Source organism: Convolutriloba macropyga, chromosome 8 (genome assembly GCF_964194025.1).
Source record: "Convolutriloba macropyga chromosome 8, txConMacr16.3, whole genome shotgun sequence".
NCBI lineage: Eukaryota > Metazoa > Xenacoelomorpha > Acoela > Convolutidae > Convolutriloba > Convolutriloba macropyga.
In genome coordinates, this window is record NC_134475.1 from 9,210,259 (window position 1) to 9,236,742 (window position 26,484).

Below are 26,484 nucleotides of genomic sequence, written 5' to 3' on the forward strand. Positions count from 1 at the left end.
GGTTCACTAGTTCTCTCATTGTTAAAACTCAAAGCAAGTGAGGTGTTGATCCAGTCCTGGACAACCTTTTCACTTCTCATTGAGCTTCTAGCACATGCAGTTGTTTCAGATTGGCTACCTTTAGAAACGGCGTCCAGCAATTCAAATTCTTGCAGAGTTGCCTCTGCCAACCATTTCCTGTTGTTTTCCTCCAATTCATCTTTTTCCATTTGCTTTTTCTGTTTAGCAAGGCGAATGGCTGCCTCATTCTGTTTTTCAATTTCTTCACGCTTCATCTTAGCAATTACGTAATCATCTTTAATACGTTTTATTACGTTTATCACAACAATTAGGCTAAAAGTGTTCGTTCATAAGCAGGAGCGGCACCAATGTAAAAGGTGTAAAACCACTCTTTCGGAAGTCAATTCATTTCGGTATATAAGCAACAACGTGTTATAAGAACAAAGCAACGTATAAGCATTATAATATCAAGACGTACAAACATACAACGTAAGCATTAACGATCAATGCAACGTGTAAGCAACGATGAAGCCAGCAAGTGGAACTTAGACGGCAAGATTTTTTGTTGTTCATTTAACTGTTTTTTTGTCTGATGTCCTTGACGTCAAAATCAGTTCGTATTCAATCGACAATTGTCTAGATAACCTAAAAATATTAAGCCGAAAACCAGCTTAATCGATACTTATAGTGGTTATATTTACTTAAAATTTGGTTAAGTGAACTTTTTCGGAACTTTCTACGTATATTAGAACGTTTTATTAATTTAGAACGATTTCTGTACGCATTTAAAGTCGAAAATAAATGCTCAATTCTGATTGGTTAATATTATTCGTTCATTTACTTCGTAACATCCTCCGGCCCGGAAGAAGATGTTGGGAAAACTGGTACAATTTTACAAGCGGGCGGACGAGTGAACCGGTCGACGTACGTAAAACGGCGGAGCGCGCGACGCTATCGGAGCCGTAACGGAGTTCCACAATCCGAGCGGTTGGGTAGTAACCCCTAGGGTTGGTTTCCTCAACTATCCAAACCAAGTCAGCGGTCTTAAGGTGTTGCTCGGCAGGCGTCTGCCACTTAGAGCGTCGGTTCAGCGTCAGTACGTACTCTCTGATCCAACGGGACCAGATCGCATTAGCGTACGACTGCGCACGGGCGTAGCGTTTACGATGGTCAAGCTCATTATTGCTGACAACAGACGGAATACCGGTAGAGTATTCTCCTAGAAGAAAGTGGTTGGGCGTTAAAGCGTTCAAATCGCACGGATCAGCGCTTACTGGTGTTAAAGGACGCGAAGTGAGAGCATTCTCCACGAGACAAAAGGTAGTATGCAGTACCTCATCCGTGAGGCGACGCGTGCCAAGAATAGTATACAACACGCGTTTGAAGCTGCGTACCAACCTCTCCCAGATACCCCCTTGATGTGGTGCGCTGGGTGGATTGAACTTCCACTTTATGCCTTTGTGAGTGAGCTCAGCTGCAATGTTGACAACGTTCCACTTTTCAATACTTTCTCGGAGTTCTTTCTCCGCTCCAATTATGTTAGTGCCATTGTCCGACCAAATCATGGCAGGTGTACCCCTACGTGACACAAACCGCTCAACTCCCATAACACAAGAACTGGTGTCCATGGATGTAACTAACTCGACATGGACAGCGCGAGTAGTGAGACAGGTGAAGAGGCAGCCCCACCTTTTCTCAGTAGTACGGCGGACAGTAACATAGAATGGCCCGAAGCAGTCAACGCCAGTGTTCGTGAAGGGAGGAGACTGGTAAGCAAGTCTCTCCTTAGGTAAGTCAGACATGATTGGTTGCATAGTTACAGCTTGGAATTCTCGGCATCTCAGGCAGTGTGCTTTGATGGAACGCAAGGATGATCTTAGTTTCAGTACTGTGTAGTGTTCCTGCACAATTGATCTTAGGTATTCAACGCCCTGATGGTAATGCTTTACGTGCGTGTGTTCAAGGAACAGTTTTACAAACGGATGACGTGCGTCTAAAATGATTGGATACTTTACCTTAAACCCAACTTCAATTAACCGCTTGATGCGGCCCGAGGAACGGATTAGCCCATTTGGACTAATAAACGGTGAATGTGGAGCAATTCGGCTACTCCGTTTAACGAATTTATTGTCAAGAAGATCTTTTCTTTCGGCTTCAAAAGACTCTCCTTGCACCAAGTACTGTAGATGACGCTCGGCTTCGTCAAGCTCAGTAGGGTCGGTAATGTTACCATCGGGGTTACGGTAGCCGGCATGTTTCGGCAAAAGCCGGAGAACGTATGCGGCAATGCGCAAGTACTTTTGATAAGAACTAAACTTATCAAATGGGAATAACGACGGAACGGGGGTTATCTTTTTTTTAATAGATGTAGCGAAAGAAACAGTGTCTTCTATGATGACTGCTTGGTTGACGCCAAGTTTGATGTTATTAATGACGTCTTTGTTCGGCACGAAAGGGAACCTTGAGTTAGTTAAGAAATGTGGACCATTGACCCAACTGCTTAGTTGCAAAACCTCAGCGGACATTCCACGCGTGCCAGCGTCAGCTGGATTATCCTTAGTTGCGACGTGGTTCCATTGGTCAACGCTGGTATACTCCAAAATTTCACAAACGCGGTTTGCAACAAAGATTGGTTGCTTTTCATTAGAGTTTATCCATTGAAGAACGGTCGTGCTGTCTGTCCACATGAATACTTGGTTAACAGTTACAGTAAGTGCCTGAATAATTTCGTTCTTCAGCCGAGCGGCAAGTAGAGCTGCTTGCAATTCCAGTTTTGGGACATTCATTACCTTCATTGGCGCCACGCGCGCTTTCCCCAAAACAAACGCAAGCTCTGTTTTTCTCTTGCCCGTAGGGGTTGTTACTCGGGCTCGAAGAAATGCGACGGCACTAAAAATATCCTGGGAACTGTCACCAAATATATGCAACTCTGTATTATCAAAGGGTCCACTAAAGTAACTTCGAGGAATTTTGATGTTTTCAAGCTTTGGTAAGTCCGCACTCCAGACCAAAAATCTTTGAACCATGTCCTGTGGGAGCTCGTCATCCCATTGCTGTCCTGTGACACGCCAGATGTCTTTTAAGAGCAGTCGCGCACCGACGGTAAACGGTGCGACAAGACCAATGGGGTCAAAGACTTTCGAGACAAGACTTAGGACCAAGCGTTGCGTGAGGGACTTGGTGATAGCGCAGCTTGTACCCCGACTCACAACTAAAGTGTCATTAGTGTGATCCCCTTTTAACCCTAGCACATGCGATGAATCCTCCTGACATGAAACAATAACTTTGGGCTCAGTAGATTGAGAGGAACCATCAATTCGGTCAGCCAGATTTGGTACATTGCTTACGAACTTTGTAAGCTTGAACCCACCGAGATGGAGACGACGTACCAGTTCCTTCGATCTATTGATGGTTTTCTCTGGGGACACCACTGAGTCAAGATAATCGTCCATGTAGAAGTTTTCAAGGACGGCTTTTGCAGCTTCGGGGTAAAACTTGGCATTGTCTCTCGCAGTGCGTTGTAATGCATAGTTGGCGCATGTGGGCGAATCTTTAGCCCCGAATATGTGGCGCGTATATTGATGCACTACAACGTTAGTTGTGGGGTCCTCCCGCCACAGAGAGCGAAGTGATGTTTGATCTGATGGTAATACGCCAACCTGTAGAAACATTCCCTCGATGTCGGCAGAGACGGCATATGAATGTTGTCGGAAGCGAAGAAGTACGTAAATAAGGTTTTGGAGCAGATCAGGGCCAGTGAGCAAAGATTTATTCAGTGAGGCGCAATGGAATTTTGCTGCTCCATTGAGCACCCTACGCACCTTAGCCGGTTTGTTCGGGTTTAAAACCGGATGGTGGGGTAGGTACCACTCTTTATCGGACCGGCTCTCAACCTTGTGAGCGTCCGGAACCTCAATTACATACCCCTCACTTAGGTCTTCCTTGATAGTACTAGTATACTTCTCTCTGAGGTCTTCATCCTTGGCCAAACGTTTTTCGAGAGATTTTAGTTGCACAAGGGATGAGAGGAAATTATTCGGGAGCTTGGTGTTATCTGCTGCCCACAGCATTCCGACATCGTATCTCAGGCCATTGTGTATGGTGGTACTCTCAAGGATTTTGTGAGCCCTTGCGTCGGCTGCAGATCTGCGATTACAATCTTTGCTTTACCGGTGACGAGTGTTTTAAGGTAGCTTTTGAATTGACGCTTTTGAATTGACCATACCACTCATGCCACTTTAATGGGTCGCCATTAAACTCTGCAAGTTTCCACTCGGGCAAAGGGTCGTTTTTCCTACTTGTTATTGCATCAGCTAATTCCCTAATCAATGACGCATTGTCCGGTATCGGAGGGGCAGGTGCAGACACCTGCGGACCGCTCCAACTCAACGGAGTGGGCCCAACATAGGGGTATGTTGGCTGAAAAACCGGAGTGGCTAGACCTGTTACAATATTACTTGTAGTTGCAATCGGGTTTTCCTGATGTGTGCCGGATTGTGATTGCATATCAATCAAAGGGGGCGAATTCTGATATATTCGTAGTGGAACATTAGTGCTTGATGGTGCGATATGCGTGTGTACATTTGGAGGCAGACTATTCACGGTGGTTGTGTCTTGGTTGACTATTGACGGTCTGTGCTGTGGAAACCGCCAATGACTCATATTTGGCACAAAATTCTGGCCAAGAGTGATATTGGGCATATTTAGGAAAGGAGGAGCAACAGAACGTATGACTTTGCTTACTCGGTTATTATTATTCTGAAAAGTGTTGACGAGAGGCTGATTATCGAAAGTGGCTTGTGGGATGGGAGCAGTGAGGTTAGGTGAGAAGACTGGTTTCGGAGTGGGAAGGACGTTAGGATGAGCGGGTTCGGAGTTGTGCTGTTGAATAATTGGACTTGGTGGGGCGCTTGGGTGCGAGGGAACATTTATTGCGGGGGCTGGATGATTTGTTGACGGAAAAGGAGGAAGAGTGGCGTTTGGTGCTCGGGGGACAAAATTAATTTGTTGTCGGGAGAATATACGCGGGGCCGAATCATTCTTAGGAAGACTTGATGTTTCAGGTCCCCTTGAGAATTGAAGTTGTGCGTTGGGAATTAACTTGGAGGCATCATTTTGATTTACTTGCGGTGCGAACGGCTGTGGTGGAATGGGCTGTTGAATGGGTGGTGAAGAAGCCCCTGGGGCGTGTACAGAAGGCGGGTGACTATACGCGGTTACTTGGTTGGTTATGCTTGGAAGCGCCATGCCTTGTTGGCCTGTTTGATCCACTTGCGCCCTTAGGTGCGCCTGGTACAACGCCTGTGTGTTAGCAGCAGCCAAAAAATTTTCAGGTGGAGTATAATAGGGGTCGAGTTGCTGCAAGGTCTCATTGCTTAAAATGTAATTGCCTCGACAATTTTTTGGAATAGAATGCCTTGAAACTTCAGTGTTCTGATCTTCTACTGTTTTGCCGTTGTTGTGGCTAGGACATTCTGGAGGTTCAATCATAACATCTGGTTCACTAGTTCTCTCATTGTTAAAACTTAAAGCAAGTGAGGTGTTGATCCAGTCCTGGACAACCTTTTCACTTCTCATTGAGCTTCTAGCACTTGCAGTTGTTTCAGATTGGCTACCTTTAGAAACGGCGTCCAGCAATTCAAATTCTTGCAGAGTTGCCTCTGCCAACCGTTTCCTGTTGTTTTTCCTCCAATTCATCTATTTCCATTTGCTTTTTCTGTTTAGCAAGGCGAATGGCTGCCTCATTCTGTTTTTCAATTTCTTCACGCTTCATCTTAGCAATTACATAATCATTTTTAATACGTTTTAATACGTTTATCACAACAATTAGGCTAAAAGTGTTCGTTCATAAGCAGGAGCGGCACAAATGTAAAAGGTGTAAAACCACTCTTTCGGAAGTCAATTCATTTCGGTATATAAGCAACAACGTGTTATAAGAACAAAGCAACGTATAAGCATTATAATATCAAGATGTACAAACATACAACGTAAACATTAACGATCAATGCAACTTGTAAGCAACGATGAAGCCAGCAAGTGGAACTTAGACGGCAAGATTTTTTGTTGTTCATTTAACTGGTTTTTTGTCTGATGTCATTGACGTCAAAATCAGTTCGTATTCAATCGACAATTGTCTAGATAACCTAAAAATATTAGGCCGAAAACCAGCTTAATCGATACATATAGAGGTTATATTTACTTAAAATTTGGTTAAATGAACTTTTTCGGAACTTTCTACGTATATTAGAACGTTTTATTAATTTAGAACAATTATGCAATGTATATTGTATATAGTTATGCAATGTATAGCATGCAATTGAGCCTCACGCTTTGACCTGGCAGCGTACAACTTTTTGACTTTTTGATCAAGACTATTAGACATCACGATGTTATTATTTCCAAAGACCAGCAAACCTACCACTGCACACGGTTAAATATTATATGCACACTCCAAATAAATCAAACCCACGCAAAACACACCCAACGTAAAGACACCAAACACAGCACACTGTAGACAGTCTGTAAAACAAACCGCCCAAAGAGCAAAGAAGGTCGTCGAGCACCCTGTGCCCGACAAAAACAGAAGTGGAGCGCTGAACGCTATGCGCTCAACGCGGAGGGAGGCAAAGGACACACGGGAAGTCGAGCAAGCAACGTGCGACGAAACGGAGACGTTACGGACGGAAAGTCGAGCGAGCAACGCGCGACGCAACGGAAACGGGACATACGAGAAGTCGAGCGAGCAGTGCGCGATGGAACAGAAATGGGACGTGCGGGAAGGCGAACAAAAACGCGTAACACAACGAAACAGGACGGTGAGAAAGAACGGGCGGGAGAAACTATGTTAGCAGACCGCAGCAAAAAACTCAACCAAACAACCTAGCCGTAACTCCAGAAAAAACTTAAGTCACACCCTAGGAAGAAAGAGAGAAGCTACTGCAAGACAATCTAACATAGTTCAGAAAGGGTCTATAACGACAAATTTAACGACAAACTAATTTACGGCAATGCAGCAGTACACTAAAAGGATGTAAAGGTCAAGAAATTTACTAGCCGTAACTCCAGAATAAACTTAAGTCACATCCTATCAAAAGTCAAACCGTAGCAAACAATCAGCATACTAACGTTATTAAACAAACTACAGCAAAATTTAATAAAGTACAATAGTGTGTTTGTAGACTAAGATAGTTGGAAAAGTCGCGAAACAATCCAGCCGTAAGTCGAGAATAAACTTAAGTCACACCCTAGAAGGCAACAGGACCAAACCAAATAGCAATCGTACAGGTACACACAAACAAACAGCAACAAAATCAATATACTACAACAGAAGGGCTAGTAAATTAGTAGAGTTGAAAAGTCAAAGGACAACCCAGCCGTAACTCGAGAATAGCTCTAATGAAAAGCAACCAATCTTTGTTGCAAACCGCGTTTGTGAAATTTTGGAGTATACCAGCGTTGACCAATGGAACCACGTCGCAACTAAAGATAATCCAGCTGACGCTGGCACGCGTGGAATGTCCGCTGAGATTTTGCAACTAAGCAGTTGGGTCAATGGTCCACATTTCTTAACTAACTCAAGGTTCCCTTTCTCTTTGTTGCGATCAGGGTTCGAACCTACGCGGTAAGCTCCCATTGGCTTTCAAGTTCGACGCCTTAACCACTCGGCCATCACAGCCTCAAAAGTGTTTGCATCAAATTCGCAACAAAGGGAAACAAAGAAGCAAATGCCATCTGCTTCCACAAATACCTACTTTCGATGCATTGTATGCAAAGGTAACCACCGGCTATGGGAGTGTCGAGTTTTCAAGGAAAAGACTCCAACCCAGAGAGCTAAGTTGGTGGCGGATAACAAACTTTGCTTTTCGTGCTTACGGGACAAACACACATTCCGCCAGTGCCCTCAACCAAGAAAGTGCCGAGCAGAAGGGTGCAATAGTTCGCATAACACACAATAAAAAAGTCAACAAATCCAAATACCTTCCAGTCTTCTGTCAACATAGGTCAAAGTAAAGCAACCACTACTCAACAGCCGTCTAATAAGACCACCACAATGTCATCTGTTACTGATGTTAAGGGGCTCCTTCAGGTAACGGAATTGCAGTTGGTCAATTCGTCCGGTTTAGATACCAAGGCTTTAGTTTTGTGTGATACCGCCTGCAGTAACTCTTGGGTGGCCGGTAGTCTCGCAAATAGACTCGGTTTGCAAGGTAAAGCACTAAAGGTAACTGTCAAGGGTATTAATACCGAAGAAGTAGTTGACACTAGGATTGTTGAAGTTACTGTGAAACCAAGAGAACATCAAGATTTCGAACAATTTACCATCAACCCTTTCGTTAAGGAGAGTCTGAACGTCGGCTCAGATATAATTAATGTACAGGCCCTGCAAGAGACTTACCCACACTTAGCAGTCCTTGATCCCGTGACATATTCCTATAAAGACATTGAGATGATACTCGGACAAGATGTCTATCATGCCATCCGCCCGTTAGAATACTTCTCTGCCGATGAGAAGCGTTCACCCGTTGCCGTACGCTTACCCATAGGTTGGGTCTTAAGCGGTCCGTTACCATCAAGTTCTTGTTTAACCTCAACGTGCTTTAAAGTGATTATCGAACATGACAATGAGTTAGCAAGTCAAGTAAAGTCATGGTACGACATTGAATCATTCGGGGCAAACAAGCAGGTCGACTCCAGATCTGCAGCAGACGCAAGGGCTCACGAGATCCTTGAGAGTACCACCATACACAATGGCCCGAGATACGATGTCGGAATGCTGTGGGCAGCAGACAACATCCAGCTCCCAAATAATTACTTCTCCTCCCTTGTGCAACTAAAATCGCTCGAAAAACGTTTGGCCAAGGACGAAGACCTCAGAGAGAAGTATACTAGTACCATCAAAGAAGACCTAAATAAGGGGTATGTAATTGAGGTTCCGGACGCTCACAAGGTTGAGAGCCGGTCCGATAAAGAGTGGTACCTACCCCACCATCCGGTTTTAAACCCGAACAAACCAGGTAAGGTGCGTAGGGTGCTGAATGGAGCAGCAAAATTTCATGGCGCCTCACTGAATAAATCTTTGCTCACTGGCCCTGATCTGCTTCAAAACCTTATTTACGTACTTCTTCGCTTCCGACAGCATCCATATGCCGTCTCTGCCGACATCGAGGGAATGTTTCTACAGGTTGGCGTATTACCAGCAGATCAACCATCACTTCGCTTTCTGTGGCGGGAGGACCCCACAACTAACGTCGTAGTGTATCAATATACGCGCCACATATTCGGGGCTAAAGACTCACCCACATGCGCCAACTATGCATTACAACACACAGCGAGAGACAATGCCAAGTTTTACCCCGAAGCTGCAAAAGCCGTCCTTGAAAACTTCTACATGGACGATTACCTTGACTCAGTGGAGTCTCCCGAGGAAGCCATCAATAGATCGAAGGAATTGGTACATCATCTCCATCTCGGTGGGTTCAAGCTTACAAAGTTCGTAAGCAATGTACCAAATCTGGCCGTCCGAATTGATGGTTCCCCTCAAACTACTGAGCCCAAGGTTATTGTTTCATGTCAGGAGGATTCATCGCATGTGCTAGGGTTAAAGTGGGATCACACTAATGACACTTTAGTTGTGAGTCGGGGTACAAGCTGCGCTATCACCAAGTCCCTCACGCAACGCAAGTCTTGTCTCGAAAGTCTTTGACCCCATTGGTCTTGTCGCACCGTTTACCGTCGGTGCGCGACTGCTCTTAAAAGACATCTGGCGTGTCACAGGACAAAAATGGGATGACGAGCTCCCACAGGATATCGTTCAAAGATTTTTGGTTTTGAGTGCGGACTTACCAAAGCTTGAAAACATCAAAATTCCTCGAAATTACTTTAGCGGACCCTTTGATAATATAGAGTTGCATATGTTCGGTGACAGTTCTCAGGATATTTTTAGTGCCGTTGCATTTCTTCGAGCCCGAGTAACAACTCCTACGGGCAAGATAAAAACAGAGCTTGCGTTTGTTTTGGGGAAAGCGCGCGTGGCGCCAATGAAGGTAATGACTGTCCCAAAACTGGAATTGCAAGCAGCTCTACTTGCCGCTCGGCTGAAGAACGAAATTATTCAGGCACTTACTGTAACTGTTAACCAAGTATTCATGTGGACAGACAGCACGACCGTTCTTCAGTGGATAAACTCTAATGAAAAGCAACCAATCTTTGTTGCAAACCGCGTTTGTGAAATTTTGGAGTATACCAGCGTTGACCAATGGAACCACGTCGCAACTAAGGATAATCCAGCTGACGCTGGCACGCGTGGAATGTCCGCTGAGATTTTGCAACTAAGCAGTTGGGTCAATGGTCCACATTTCTCAACTAACTCAAGGTTCCCTTTCGTGCCGAACAAAGTCGTCATTAATAACATCAAACTTGGCGTCAACCAAGCAGTCATCATAGAAGACACTGTTTTTCTCGCTACATCTGTTAAAAAACAGATAACCCCCGTTCCGTCGTTATTCCCATTTGATAAGTTTAGTTCTTATCAAAAGTACTTGCGCATTGCCGCATACGTTCTCCGGCTTTTGCCGAAACATGCCGGCTACCGTAACCCCGATGGTAGCATTACCGACCCTACTGAGCTTGACGAAGCCGAGCGTCATCTACAGTACTTGGTGCAAGGAGAGTCTTTTGAAGCCGAAAGAAAAGATCTTCTTGACAATAAATTCGTTAAACGGAGTAGCCGAATTGCTCCACATTCACCGTTTATTAGTCCAAATGGGCTAATCCGTTCCTCGGGCCGCATCAAGCGGTTAATTGAAGTTGGGTTTAACGTAAAGTATCCAATCATTTTAGACGCACGTCATCCGTTTGTAAAACTGTTCCTTGAACACACGCACGTAAAGCATTACCATCAGGGCGTTGAATACCTAAGATCAATTGTGCAGGAACATTACACAGTACTGAAACTAAGATCATCCTTGCGTTCCATCAAAGCACACTGCCTGAGATGCCGAGAATTTCAAGCTGTAACCATGCAACCAATCATGTCTGACTTACCTAAGGAGAGACTTGCTTACCAGTCTCCTCCCTTCACGAACACTGGCGTTGACTACTTTGGACCATTCTATGTTACTGTCCGCCGTACTACTGAGAAAAGGTGGGGCTGCCTCTTCACCTGTCTCACTACTCGCGCTGTCCATGTCGAGATAGTTACATCCATGGACACCAGTTCTTGTGTTATGGGAGTTGAGCGGTTTGTGTCACGTAGGGGTACACCTGCCATGATTTGGTCGGACAATGGCACTAACATTATTGGAGCGGAGAAAGAACTCCGAGAAAGTATCGAAAAGTGGTACGTTGTCAACATTGCAGCTGAGCTCACTCATAAAGGCATAAAGTGGAAGTTCAATCCACCCAGCGCACCACATCAAGGGGGTATCTGGGAGAGGTTGGTACGCAGCTTCAAACGCGTGTTGTATACTATTCTTGGCACGCGTCGCCTCACGGATGAGGTACTGCATACTACCTTTTGTCTCGTGGAGAATGCTCTCACTTCGCGTCCTTTAACACCAGTAAGCGCTGATCCGTGCGATTTGAACGCTTTAACGCCCAACCACTTTCTTCTAGGAGAATACTCTACCGGTATTCCGTCTGTTGTCAGCAATAATGAGCTTGACCATCGTAAACGCTACGCCCGTGCGCAGTCGTACGCTAATGCGATCTGGTCCCGTTGGATCAGAGAGTACGTACCGACGCTGAACCGACGCTCTAAGTGGCAGACGCCTGCCGAGCAACACCTTAAGACCGCTGACTTGGTTTGGATAGTTGAGGAAACCAACCCTAGGGGTTACTACCCAACCGCTCGGATTGTGGAACTCCGTTACGGCTCCGATAGCGTCGCGCGCTCCGCCGTTTTACGTACGTCGACCGGTTCACTCGTCCGCCCGCTTGTAAAATTGTACCAGTTTTCCCAACATCTTCTTCCGGGCCGGAGGATGTTACGCAGTAAATGAACGAATTTCATCCAATCAGAATCGAGTATTTCTAAACTTCTAAATTAATAAAACGTTCTAATATACGTAGAAAGTTCCGAAAAAGTTCAATTAACCTAATTTTAAGTAAATATAACCACTATATGTATCGATTAAGCTGGTTTTCGGCTTAATATTTTTAGGTTTTCTAGACACTTGCCGATTGAATACGAACTGATTTTGACGTCAATGACATCAGACAAAAAACCAGTTAAATGAACAACAAAAAATCTTGCCGTCTAAGTTCCACTTGCTGGCTTCGTCGTTGCTTACACGTTGCATTGATCGTTAATGCTTACGTTGTATGTTTGTACGTCTTGATATTATAATGCTTATACGTTGCTTTGTTCTAATAACACGTTGTTGCTTATATACCGAAATGAATTGACTTCCGAAAGAGTGGTTTTACACCTTTTACAAATATGGACCCACTAAAAGTAGGGGTGGGGGCGGAGAAGATCCATGTATTTAATTACAACAGCATTTGAGACGAAACGCAATTTAAGGGTCAGTTGGGAACGAAATTCATTAGTTAATGCTGACCTTAAATTGAATCGTTTCCGTTTGTGCCCCCCAGCTTAGTGGGCGCATATTATTTGCACCCCCAGACGCACGTGTCATTTTTTACATACTGATTTACTATGTAATGGCACGTGCTCTGTATCTGGGGTGCGCAAAATGCACTGGGGGCACAAACTGAAAAGATCCCTTAAATTAAGATTGCTAAAGCATATTGTCCACCACTAGTATCATTATGGTTGAATTTAACTGAGGGTTTGTCTAAACCGCAAAATCTAAGGACGAAAATTGAGACTTACAAGTGAATACTACGCGCATTTTGGTTTTTGTGGAAACAACACTTCAAATTTGCTGAACTTTGTTCATTAACCAGTTAGCTACGGCAGCAATTGTTTACGAAAGCATAAATTATAAAGAATTTTTATGCGTTTCTGTTGAGATAAATTTTTTCGGGTCTGATTGTTCTGGTAAATGGTCTGGGCCAGGGTTGTTCTAAATCCTGAACAGTGGTCCGGAATGTCTGATCAGAAGAACGTATAGTATGCAACGTTTTTGACCAGGGATGCAGACGTTCTGATCAAAGAGCATTTTGAGCGCACAAATTTCTGATCAGAGGTCAATTATTTCTTTGAGAGTTTAATCAGATGTCATTTCACTATGCGACCGTTTGGTCAGAGAAAATTTCGGTCTCGGATAGTCTGATCAAAGCTCACTTCGTTCTTTGACGCTCTGATCAGAGGTCACTTAATTCTGGCATGATATGATCACAGCTTCAGTCGGAGGTTGTTTTGGTCTGGCATGGTCTAATCAGAGGTCATTTTAGTCTGGGACGGTCTGATCAGAGCCCGTACCTAACTCTCAGCCGAATTCAGTACTGAGTCAGAGTCTAATTCAGGTCACATTTTGCACTGAATTTGTCTAATTCTGTAACGGCTGCTCTCCTTGTGTTTCACAAAGAAAGTTTTACACCGCCCAGTTCGTTCTGAGTGGTTACAAAATCTGTCCGGATACTTCGTTTATGCAGTTCGCTTTTGTAACTGTATATCCGCTCTGCTGTACTTACCGTTGCATTAACTATTTTAGTTCGTAACTATTCGCTGATCTTAGTTTTTTCAACTATCAATTTAAACTGGATTGCTACAGATCACACAATACGGGATCTCTTTATGTATACCAGTTCAATCCGATAGAAAAAACAAATCGAAGACAAAGATATATGTCTAAGACCTGCTTGTGCAAAAATATTTAAATTTAAACCTAGGTTGGCTTTTGCTGTTTGTACTCACAAGTTGAGAATACCAGAAGTTGGGGTTGTAACAGTTGAATTTCAGCTCCAATAATTCGTTGATGCAAGACACAGTAACAGAATTTAATGCTCAAGAATAATATTTTGAATACAAGACACAGTAACAATTTACTGCTCAGGAATATTTCTAGTTCAAGACACAGTAACACGTTATTTACTGCTCAAGACAATTTGTTTTGCAATATTTTGCTGAGTTATACTTTCAGCCGTTTTCTGCGGCTACTACGTTGAGTTCTGTGTGTTGCTTTTTGTTATTTCCCCTTTTTCTCTTTTTTCTCACGTGACAAACTGTAACTAGAACTAGAACTATAACTATTAAATGACTAAGACATCAGAAAGTGTTTTGTTTCTATTTTCCCCGCCTATGCAAGCTTGTTATTCCTTAAGCTCAGCTCCAACATCGCCGGCCCTGTTTTCCTTCGTGAAAACATCATTGTCAGTTGGAAGTACTGGAGCGAGCTTCACTACGGGCCTCTTGTAGTATCCATCTTGTTCGGATTTTCGCTGATCGAATCACTCCATCGGAACCTTCAAATGTTTCGGTTATTCGACCCAGATTATAATATCCACGTTTGTCACTGTCTTCCACTAACCACACAAGATCACCCTGCTGAAGACTTCTGTCTGTTGTGGTCTGCCATTTCTTACGACTGTTCAACGTTGGCAAGTATTCTTTACGGAATCTGTCCCCGATGAGGTCTGCGTAAGCTTGTGTTTGTCGGAAGAGCTTTCTATGATTAACAAATTGCTCTGCACCTGATAGATACGGTAAACAAAGGTTCTTGTTGCCAAGTAGGAAGTGGTTTGGAGTAATAGCTTCCAAATCGGTAGCATCAGAACTGACTTGTGTCAGCGGTCTAGCATTCAGCGTCTGTTCAACAAGACACATCGTGGTTGACAGAACATCCTCCGTGACTGATCGATTGCCCAGCACTGCGTACATTGCCTTCTTGCAACTCCTAACCAGTCTTTCCCACACTCCTCCAAAGTGTGGTGCTGCAGGTGGGTTGAACTTCCATCTGATACCTTGTTGAATCAGATGTTCTTCAATTCGCACCCTGTTCCATGCTGCTATATACTCTGCCAGTTCTTTTTCAGCTCCAACGAAGTTTGTCCCGTTATCGCTAATCATTTTGACCGGTTTGCCTCTTCGTGCAGTGAATCGCATAATTGCGTTCAGACAACAATCAGTGTCTAGTTTTGGTGCAATCTCTATATGTACCGCACGTACAGTAAGGCATGTGAATAGACAACACCAACGCTTTTCGTTTCTTCGACCAATCTTTACTGTGAATGGTCCAAAATAGTCTACGCCCACATTCGAGAACACTGTTGATGCCACTAATCGTTCTTCAGGTAGATTTGCCATTACTGGTGCCGTTGTTTGGGCTTTTCCCTTTCGACATCCAATGCATTTGTTTTTGATCGATCTCAAAGCATTTCGTATGCCTAAGATCCAGAATTTCTGCTAAAATATGTTTCTGACATGTTCAGTACCTTCGTGATGACTATTCCTATGTTCATTTCGCAAAAATAATTCAACTACATGGTGCTTCCAATGTAACAGTATTGGATGCTTGGTTTCGAAGTTCAGATGACTTTTACCTATTCTGCCTTGAGCACGAATAAGTCCTTGCTGGTCTATGAATGGTGAAAACTGGAGGATTTTGCTGTTTTTTGGAATTTCCCTTTCAGCCTTGAGAGATTTCATCTCTTCAGTAAACTGTTCTTGCTGCAGTAGTCTGAAGATGCTTGCTTGTGCATCCTCTCTTTCTTCAACACTTGGTGTTTTTGTCGCCGGTTTGTGTTTTTTGAATACACGCTGTATGTATGCCATTGTATTTACTAGTCGATTGTAATTGCTGAATCGTTCCCACTGAATCAGCGGCTTCTTCTCTTCAACCTTAGCTGAGAAGACCATTTCGTCGTTTTGTTCGTCTGAATCAAATGTTAAATTCAACTGTTCAGGCCATTCGTTCTCTCGTTGCTTCAACCAGGCCGGCCCAGTGAGCCATTCACTTCTCTTAAGTTCGTCAACATTGATCGCTCGTGTCCCGATGTCAGCTGGATTGTTAATACCACTCACATGATTCCACTGTGAAACATTAGTTGTATCCAAAATCTCAGCAACTCTGTTTGCAACAAACACCTGTTGCTTACGGTGGGAGCTGTGAATCCATTGCAGAACAGTAGTGGAGTCTGTCCAGAAGTTGCAACTCTGAATCTTCGATTCGTGTTCCTTCACTATCTGTTCTTTAAGTCTCACCGCCATCACTGCTGCTTGTAGTTCTAAGCGTGGTATGGAAAGGTGTCGCATCGGTGCGACTCTGCACTTTCCGATTACAAATGCTAAGTCTGCTGAGTATTCTCTGGGCTTTGAACGTAGGTATGCCACTGCGCACATTGTGTCTTCAGATGCGTCGGCACACATGAAGTTCCCATTTGTCCTTGGCTAAGCTGACGTATCTTCTATCAATGCTGGTTTCTGCTACTTCTGGAAGCTGCGCCTTCCAATTCAGAAACTCTTCTTCTTCGTTAGGTTCCACTGAGTTGTCCCAATGTTGTCCATTTTTGGTCCAGATGCTCTTCAGGAGTCGTCTCAAATGGACACTGAATGGTGCAAACAGTCCAAGAGGATCAAACACTGAAGAAACTAGAGATAAGATCTTCCTTTGGGTGATTGGGGTCTCAACTTCTTTGCTTGTACCTCTACAAACCTGTAGACTATCATCGGTAATCGTCCACTGAAGCCCAAGCACCGATGACCCTTCCTGGCTGGGTTCTACTTCAACCTGCTTTGTTTTGCTGATTGATCTTAAGTCCTCTGGGATTGCGTTGGTTACCAAGTCGCTGTTGGTGATCCACTTCTTCAGTTCAAATCCATGTTTTGAGAGAAGAGGTTGCAGTTGTTTGAAAACTTTGATTGCTTCTTCAGGTGTTTCGACTGACTTGATGAAATCGTCCATGTAGAGGTTGTTTTGGATTGCTTTTGCTGCAATAGGGAACTCGTCCTCGTTATCAATCGCTACTCGCTTCAGAGCGTAGTTGGCACATGTTGGTGAACTCTTTGCTCCGAAAACATGACGTTGATACTCGTATTTTTGCACAGGTTCGTTCATTGTTGGTCGCCACAAAAATCTCAAGCAGCTTTTATCCCGTTCAGGAACTTGCACTTGCAGAAACATTGATTCAATATCTGCGGTTAAGGCAATTGGTCCTTCTCGAAATCTGAATATTGTTCCAATCAACCCGTGTAGCAGATCGGGTCCGGCTAACAACTTGTCATTTAGGCATATATCCTTGTATTTTGCTGCAGCGTTGCAAACACGGCGAACTTTACCCGGTTTGTTGGGGTTTAGTACTGGATGGTGTGGCAAATACCATTTTCTTCCGAAAGTGCCTTTGACTTCCGATTTACCAATGATCTTCACAAATCCCTTTTCAACATCTGTATCAATTGACTGTTGATACAATTCTTTTAACTTTGGGTCTCGTTGGAATCTTCGTTCCAGTGAGTAGAGCTGACCAAGGGCTGAGCCGTAGTTGTTTGGAAGACTGGTTTCTGGTTCATTCCAGAGCATGACCACTTCGTACCGCTCGCCTGTAAACTTTGTAGTGCTCTCTAGAAACTTCTGAGCTTGTTGCTCTTTCTTTGATTGACTTACAACATTTATTTTGGAAGCATAAGTTTCTATGTCCCACCATGATTGTATATTTTCTGCCACTTTCACATCTTCTGTGAAGGCAAAATGACAAACATTTTGACTTTTCTTGCCTGCCATGGGACCACTGACTTCCCATCCTAATTCTGTTAAGACGGCGAAAGGCTCACTTCGTGTTCCAATCTTATATTCCAATGGACGTTGAATTTCGTAGGCATCTTGTCCAAGTATAATACCTACTTCCATCAGGTTGAATGTTCTGTTAGTGAGAACATTCAGGTGTCTGAATTTGTTCTTCAGTTCCTTGTAGTCATATGTTGTGTTTCCCAACGAGATTGATGGGTGTGCAAACGCTTCAATTGAATGCACCTTTGAATGTAGTCCTTTTATTGTGATAGGAACCTTCTCTGTCCTCAAATCTTGCGTCCTATGTATGCCAGCTATGTTTAAGGTAACGTCCGTGCCTTTGGCTTGTATTTGATCTTTAATGCTTTGATCAATGAACGATACTGTTGAACCACTATCGAGGAAACCGTAGGTATTCAACCTGTTACCACTCTGAACCGATACCGGAACTATTTGAAGAAAACTAGTAACTTGGCTACTCTGGTTGATTGTTGCTGCGCTTACGTTAACTGCGTGACTACCCTCGTCCATTCGGTTTTCTGAGTGTAGCAGTCTGTTGTGCTTTTTGGTACATCCGTTTATACCGCACACTTTGACTTTGCAATCTTTGATTGCATGCCCTTTTCCTAGACATCCATAACATAAGCGTTCTCTCCTCACTGCCACGTATCGATCATTCACGCTCATGTTTTTGAATGATGGACAGTTCCAAATTTTATGAGTGCCATCGGCTAATGGACAGTGATCGCTTTGCGTCTGCTTGGTTTCTTGCAGGTTCGAACTTGCACTGAAGTTCGATGTCTTCGAGAATTGTTTTTCTCTATTTGCGTTGCGTCGGTCTTCTTCTTTGCGTTCCCCTTTAAACGCTGAAAACCCTTCATGCACGAATGCCATTCGTGATAGCCATTTTTCAAACATGATTAGATCAGGCCAGTCTTCGTCTTTGTCATCGACGTAGAACCACCATTTTTCTTTAAGAACCTGTGGTAGCTTATCAACTGCCATGTACAATGTCGAACTTGATTGCAAATCACCAATATGTTTGTACTCTTTAAGCACGTTCACGAAGTTAGATACAATAACAGAAAAATTAATCAGGCTGGTTGAATCATGAGGTTTCACTTGATTAGCTTTTCGTAGGCTCTCGAGCTGCGCGTCTATAATTACATGCGGTCTTCCAAATTTTCGTTCTAAAATGTTCCAGGCAGCACTATAAAACTGTCCAGAATAGCCCATTCCCGAGATTGCAGATTTTGCTTTGCCTGTTAGCAGTGTCTTCAAATGGCTCATTTTTTCTGAGTCGGGAATCGTGCGTTTATCTACTGTTGCTATGAACATGCTAGACCACTCAGGCCACTCCAGTGGGTTTCCGTCAAAATTGTTCAACCTCAATTTTGGTAAACTACTGCTTGAATGTCCAGTGTTGTAGTACCTTCCAGCTATGGGCGATATATCCCGCCCTTCAACACTTACTGAGCGTTCGCGAGAGTTTGGGTACCATGGGTAATGCCTCTGCTTATTCCGTTCGGGGCTGACGTCAAAGCGAGCTCTTGGTCGAATTGGCGTTCGCGTGTCGTTCATCGAATTCGCCCACTCCGAGACATCTCTCGCTTTTGGTGTCCAATTGAAAGGTGACTTGTCACGCGCCTTAGTCGATTGAGAACGTAAGTCATCTTTCTCCAATGCTGTTCTTTGCAATTGGCGCTCTAGGTCTCGCTCCTTTTGCCGAAGCTGATGTTGCATCTCTAGTTCTTTCATTTGCATTTCTAGCTCCAACCTCTTTCGATCAAATTGGGCTCGTTCGATTTGCAACTTTCTTTCAAATTCAATTTCAAATTACTTTATTCGTTCTTCAACCCGACGTTTCACTGAAGATGCTTCCGAAGCGTTTTCTGTATCCTGGTTGATTGTCCGTGTAACCGTATTCGTCGTTGCATTGCTTGTGTTACCATGGTTTTGGTTAAACTCTGGAATTCCAACGTTTTGTGCTAACTGCTGCACATTATTCGCAGGCGGTTGCTCTTCATTAGCATGAGGAGTTGACTGGCTTTGCTGGCTTGACATGTTTGTCTCTCCGTGGATATACGGCAACCACTCTGCGTTCAAATATTGAAAGTATTTTTCTCTCTCAAGTTTGCTTTTTAAAGAAATATCTGGGTCTCGGAGAGTCTCAGTTTTCTTATTCACGAGTTTTTGAATGCTGTCGTCCAATTGCAGTATCTGCTGATAAAGAGTCTTGAGCTTGCTTGGTCGATCTCCTTCTCAATGAGCTCAAAACCTTCTTCCTGTTTCTCAAACCAGTTGTTTCGCAAGTTGTTGATCTGTCGATCCAAAACGCTTTGACTCTGTGACGGAGTCACTTCTTGTGTACTTCGGGACTGCAGCTTGAATCTCTACAGCTCCTTTGTTTGTTTGCTTTAATTGAGTTTGCTTTTCAACGTTCCTATTCGCTTTGCCTAATTGGCTTTGCGTTGTTGAATCACTCGTTGAGTTTTGTTCTCGTTCGTCGATGACTTTGTCACTTCGACTGTTGGATTGGGACAGCAGTTTATTCCACTGTCCGGGTCTGCGGACCAAATGTAACGGCTGCTCTCCTTGTGTTTCACAAAGAAAGTTTTACACCGCCCAGTTCGTTCTGAGTGGTTACAAAATCTGTCCGGATACTTCGTTTATGCAGTTCGCTTTTGTAACTGTATATCCGCTCTGCTGTACTTACCGTTGCATTAACTATTTTAGTTCGTAACTATTCGCTGATCTTAGTTTTTTCAACTATCAATTTAAACTGGATTGCTACAGATCACACAATACGGGATCTCTTTATGTATACCAGTTCAATCCGATAGAAAAAACAAATCGAAGACAAAGATATATGTCTAAGACCTGCTTGTGCAAAAATATTTAAAATTAAACCTAGGTTGGCTTTTGCTGTTTGTACTCACAAGTTGAGAATACCAGAAGTTGGGGTTGTAACAGTTGAATTTCAGCTCCAATAATTCGTTGATGCAAGACACAGTAACAGAAGTTACTGCTCAAGAATAATATTTTGAATACAAGACACAGTAACAATTTACTGCTCAGGAATATTTCTAGTTCAAGACACAGTAACACGTTATTTACTGCTCAAGACAATTTGTTTTGCAATATTTTGCTGAGTTATACTTTCAGCCGTTTTCTGCGGCTACTACGTTGAGTTCTGCGTGTTGCTTTTTGTTATTTCCCCTTTTTCTCTTTTTTCTCACGTGACAAACTGTAACTAGAACTAGAACAATAACTATTAAATGACTAAGACATCAGAAAGTGTTTTGTTTCTATTTTCCCCGCCTATGCAAGCTTGTTATTCCTTAAGCTCAGCTCCAACAAATTCAGAGCTAATTCAGAGATTCATTCTGAATTATCTACTGATTCAGAAGAAAACAGAATATTTTCTCTGAATTTTGCTCTGCTTCAGAGAATTTCAGAAATCACTTCACAGTTGGTTCTGAAATTGTTCTGAATCAGTACTAAAACTTGAAATTTCTCTGAAGTTGTTCTGAATCAGTCCTGATTGTCACTGAACTTTAGGTACGGGAGTTCATTACAGTGTGGGACGGTCTGACCAGAGTTCATTTGACTCTTGGACCTCAGCTAAGGGAGAGAAATCTCCTGGTTTGTTTTCATTTTAGGGAGAACAGGCTCACTACTATGAGAAGTCAGTGACGGAGGCAGAAGTGCAGTGTGCATTTGTGGACAAAGACAGTCAAAAGAACAAAGACTCTTGCATTCTGTTCACGCGAAAACTGAAGGACGTGAACCATTTTGCAAACGGAAATGCTGCCATGACTAAGTGAGAATAAAGTCTGGATCTTTTCCGTTTGTGCCCCCCCCCCCCGTACGTTATGTCCCCCCCCCCACCCAGTACGTTATGCCCCCCTCCCCCAGTACGTTATGCCCCCCCCCCCCCCAGTTACAGAGCACGTGTCATTACATAGTAAATCATTATGTAAAAATATGGCACGTGCGTCTGGGAGGCGCAAATAAATTGCGCCCACTAAGCTGGGGGGGGGGGGCACAAACAAACGGAGAAGATCCGAAAGTCTATTTATCCCCGATCCGAAGGATTTTGAGATATAATTTCCTTTCCTCCAGTTTAGTCGGCATATAACTTTTACAATCACAAACCGCACGCGCTATTTTGGATCTATTGTCCGTCAGTGTTTTTATGCCCCTCAGTTAGAACATATGTGTTGCTATATAATTATAAAGTTATAATTATAAAGCACGTTATTATGTAAAAATGCAGCACGTACGATTGTGGATTTAAAAGTTATATATGCGCACTAAGCTGGGGGGAGGGGGTTGCCAAACAAATAGATTCGATATTTTTTACATAGTAATGTGCTAAATAACAACACGTAATTTGGAAGTGGAGATCATAGAAAACACGGGGTAACCAGAATGGATCAAAGGTTCTGGTAAACACTTAAAGGTGAGTTTTGCTGATGAGACCATTAAAAACGCAAGACGGAGGTGGCTTAAAGTGTGTTCAAAGTCACCTGTGCCCAGATTTTCGTTCGATCAAAGTTGTGTGTGTACAGTTTTGCGAATTCAGAGTCGCCTGTATAAAATGTTTCGTGCGTTTAGGGTTTCCTGGATAGAGATTTCCATGCGCTCATTGTTCCCTATGCCTAATGTTTTTTGTTTAATACCTTCAGAATTAATCTTTTACAAATTTTGATGCAATCATGCATGTTTCCAGACCATCCAGTTCGCAACTTACAATGCTCTCTGATGCATTATTTTCAGGCTGGACATATCGCGTCCTGCTCTGGAACCTCAAGTTTCAACCGTTATGGAATCTCTAATCACTTCGCCTCACGCAAACCTGAAAATTGGCATCAGGAGTTTTTTAGTCTTTTCTGCAAATTTTCCGACATTTAAAAAGTTGCCTCCAACCAGCGTTTGAATTTGCGACATAGTGATTAATTTTTAGGATAAGATAAAATAATTTTTTGCGGAAAATTTTTTATCAAGAAGTGATTTTTTTCAAAGACTTTTCAAAAAAGTTTGTGATTTTGCAGTTTCCTCGACTTTGACTGGTTTCCGGACGGTTCCAAGAGGCAGAATCTGAGCAAGCAGAAACTGCTTGAAAGTCTCAAGACAAAAGCGAAAGGAATAATTGAACCACAGAATCATTTCGATTACGAGATTGACTGTTTGGCGACTGGCATTGACTCCTCTCACCCAGAGCACAAGGCGTATCTGGACCAGTTCAAAAATGATTTCACAGAGAGCGTCAAAAGGTAATTTAACTGTCAGATCTTAGATTATAATTTTTTCCGGATTGACAAGTAAATTACATTCATAATCAATCGGTTAAAGTTCTGCCCAAACGATATACGGATGGACATTAAATTTCTTTAAAAGCACTTAAGTTCGATATAAATTACTACTCTTAATTTGAGAAAAGATGGTCGTGAGTAGTATAAAAAAGTGACTAGAACCTCAACGGGGGGGGGACGGACATTTTTGGAAGCCTGATTTTCTCGGCCCAACAACACCGGGGTGGGACACTTGAAAATTTTGAAAATCTGAATAAAATGTCCCCCCTATTTTGCATATTTACATACATATATATATATGTATATGCATGTATATATGTATTGTGTATATGTATATATGTGTATGTATATGTATGTATTATGTATATGTATATGCATGTATATATGTATTGTGTATATGTATATATGAGTATGTATATGTATGTATTATGTATATGTATATGCATGTATATATGTAATGTGTATATGTATATATGTGTATGTATATGTATGTATTATGTATATGTATATGCATGTATATATGTATTGTGTATATGTATATATGTGTATGTATATGTATGTATTATGTATATGTATATGCATGTATATATGTATCGTGTATATGTATATATGTGTATGTATATGTATGTATTATGTATATGTATATGCATGTATATATGTATTGTGTATATGTATATATGTATATGTATATGTATGTATGTATGTATGTATGTATGCATGTATGTATGTATTATGTAAATGTATATATGTATATACATGTATACATGTAACGTGTATATGTATATATGTGTATGTATTCATGTATGTATATATGTTTGTGTGTATTGTTGTATGCATGTATGAATGTATTTATGTATGTAAATGTATGCTTGTATGTGTATGTGAGTATCTATATATGTGTGTATGGATGTATGTATACATACACACACACACACACACACTTTCATGCATACATAAATACATACATACATACATACATACATACATACATACATACATATGTGACCCTGGATCCAGGGTCACATTTTTTTATACATACACAAGTTTTTACCTAAGTATGTACACAATTATGGTCATAATTCCCTATGTCCATAAATGCATACATAAATTGGTGAAAACAACAGTAAAACAACTAACCTGTTAGTAGATGTATAAAATCATTAATGATATATTAATTGGAGAGTCATCAGATCATGCCCAAACATGTTCAGGGTCACAAAACTTTCCAAAATAAATTGACCAATCGGAGTGCTTGATTTATTATTCAAGTTGACAACCAATCAGAATTGAAAGATTTATAAACAAAAACTCTATACGCTCACGTTCAGTAAACAGTAAATAATGAACACAATAGGAACAAAAGACATCAAGCTCATTCATGAGAAAGTTTTATCACTGAGAGGTAACTTAAATTATACACACATATCTTATCGACAATTATATTTCGTAGCTGCTTGTTCTTTGTTAGATCCAGAAGTTGACGGAGAAATAGCACTTAAATTTAGACCCTATGGTGGTTTCATTGGAATTGATAATTCAACACTAGATCCTTTATTGAAACGGAGCAAAGTGCTACGACTTCATGCTGCATTGCATGACGCCGCTGGATTTATAAAAGATTGCCGAAACAAAGGCCCTGGATATGTTTACGCTTTCCGTTACTCACCAGTAAACAATTGTCTTTTTGGACACCTGACAGGAATATTATTCATTCTATCAGTGAAAATTTTTCATTCACAATTGTTTCGTGAATTGGAATGCTAGAAAATTTTGGCAGCAAAACCACAAATATTATTGTCCTCGATCTCGAAGGTTTCAAACTCAAGTCACTTGGATTCATTATAAAAGAACTCAGTTTGTGTTCCAGTTACAACTATACAATATTTTTCAAACCGCCGCTTAAATTCGCTGATTTACCCGCACACGATAGACAAACTGTTATTTGGCTGACCAATAACCTACACGGTCTTGATTGGGACGAAGGTGATATACCTTACTGTGATTTGAAAACAATCTGTCTGAGTTTCAGTTTCCGATTCACACGAAAAAATTTTTTTGCCAAAGGCATTGAAAAGTGTGAGCTCCTCAGTAAGCTTTTACCAAAAACTGTTTATAATCTGGAGGATCTAAATTTTCCCCGAATCTCAGAGATAATATCAGAAGAACAAGTTCCCTCCTGTTATCATCATTCAAACTTTCGTTCAACAAACGATCAACTATCAAATCACTGCGCGGAACGTAAAGCAAGAATATTTTCACAGTGGACACAAAGTGATGCACAGAGAAGACATGGCAACATTAACAACTTATCTGTCAGACAACTTGCTTGACTGATATTCACTTGCTTGACTCCACTTGACGATCAGCCGATTGTAATATTCAACAGAGTTCAGGATCCCTCTCCACCGATACAGAATAATTTTTCAAGTGATCAACAGAACCGAGCGAACTATCTCAACAATAAGCCAAACACAGCACAACAACCGCGCTACAACTCGCTTTATAGTACAGCAGCAAAACGTTATTTTGCAACCATTACTCTTTCTCCCGACGAGCTAGACAGCTTTAGGGCTTTCCTGCCCGTGATAGATAATTTCTATCACTTCCAACTGTACATAAGAAATAAACAAAGAGCTCGAGAACATCGGAATCAGTTCAATTATGGCTATGAACCAAACAAACCAGAAGCCTATGCAGTACCCCAAAGAGCAGCGAATCCCACGTTGGAAGCAATGGGCGGACAAAAAAGTTCCTCAATTTAGATTGAAAAAAACACCACCAGAACGTGAGATATCACTTAATGAGATGCCGAATGAGTTGCGGTTATATGTCTTGGAACACCCCGAAGTTGAAAAAGTCTTCAATCAACCATCGTTCGAGGAAAATGACTCATCAACCGTTTGTTATAAACTAGAGATAAAAAGTCCTATTAAAGGTTTCAACTTGTTTGAGTTCTGGTACATGAAACAGTTGCCCAGTAAATAATTCAAAAATTTAACATTTTGTATCATCCTTGTTTCAATTCACTTTTCAATTAAAAATTTTTCTCCAATGAGTCAAAGAGACGAGACTGACGCAGGTATCAGTAATTTAGTCTTTGATGTGAACAACAAAGAGAGGCCACCATGGCGTTGTTGTTCAAATTCAACAGTGCCAAGGTCCGAAGTAATATTTTTTGTTCAAGTTAGTATCATTGTCTTAATGATCATTCTTTGCTTCTCTATGCTCTTTCTATTATCAGAAAGCTGTGAAGAGAAATCAATTTGGATTGCTCTCTTATCGAGTTTAGTTGGTTACATTTTACCTAATCCCAAACTATGAACAAAGTTATTCTTACACATGACAGGATATTCATGTCAATTGTAGGACCAAGTGGTTGTGGTAAAACAGAACTCTTATTTCGAATGCTAAAAGGTTCGACCTTTTATCCACGCTTTGAAAAAATTTATTATTTTTACAAAGATTTCCAACCACTTTTCAAAGATATGCAACGAGTTATACCAGGGATTGAGTTTCTAAAATACTCAGGCTTTGAT

General features: G+C 42.0%; 1 protein-coding gene across 1 annotated transcript in view; it reads left to right on the plus strand.

Moving 5' to 3' along the window:
* The window catches only part of LOC142344358 (NACHT domain- and WD repeat-containing protein 1-like), a 309,470-nt gene that overhangs the window by 17,860 nt on the left and 265,126 nt on the right, over positions 1–26,484 (plus strand). Inside the window, exons 5-6 of the mRNA XM_075395946.1 lie at positions 21,293–21,453; positions 22,688–22,909. Of these exons, the coding sequence (XP_075252061.1) occupies positions 21,293–21,453; positions 22,688–22,909 (383 nt within the window). The remainder of the gene's footprint in view (positions 1–21,292; positions 21,454–22,687; positions 22,910–26,484) is intronic.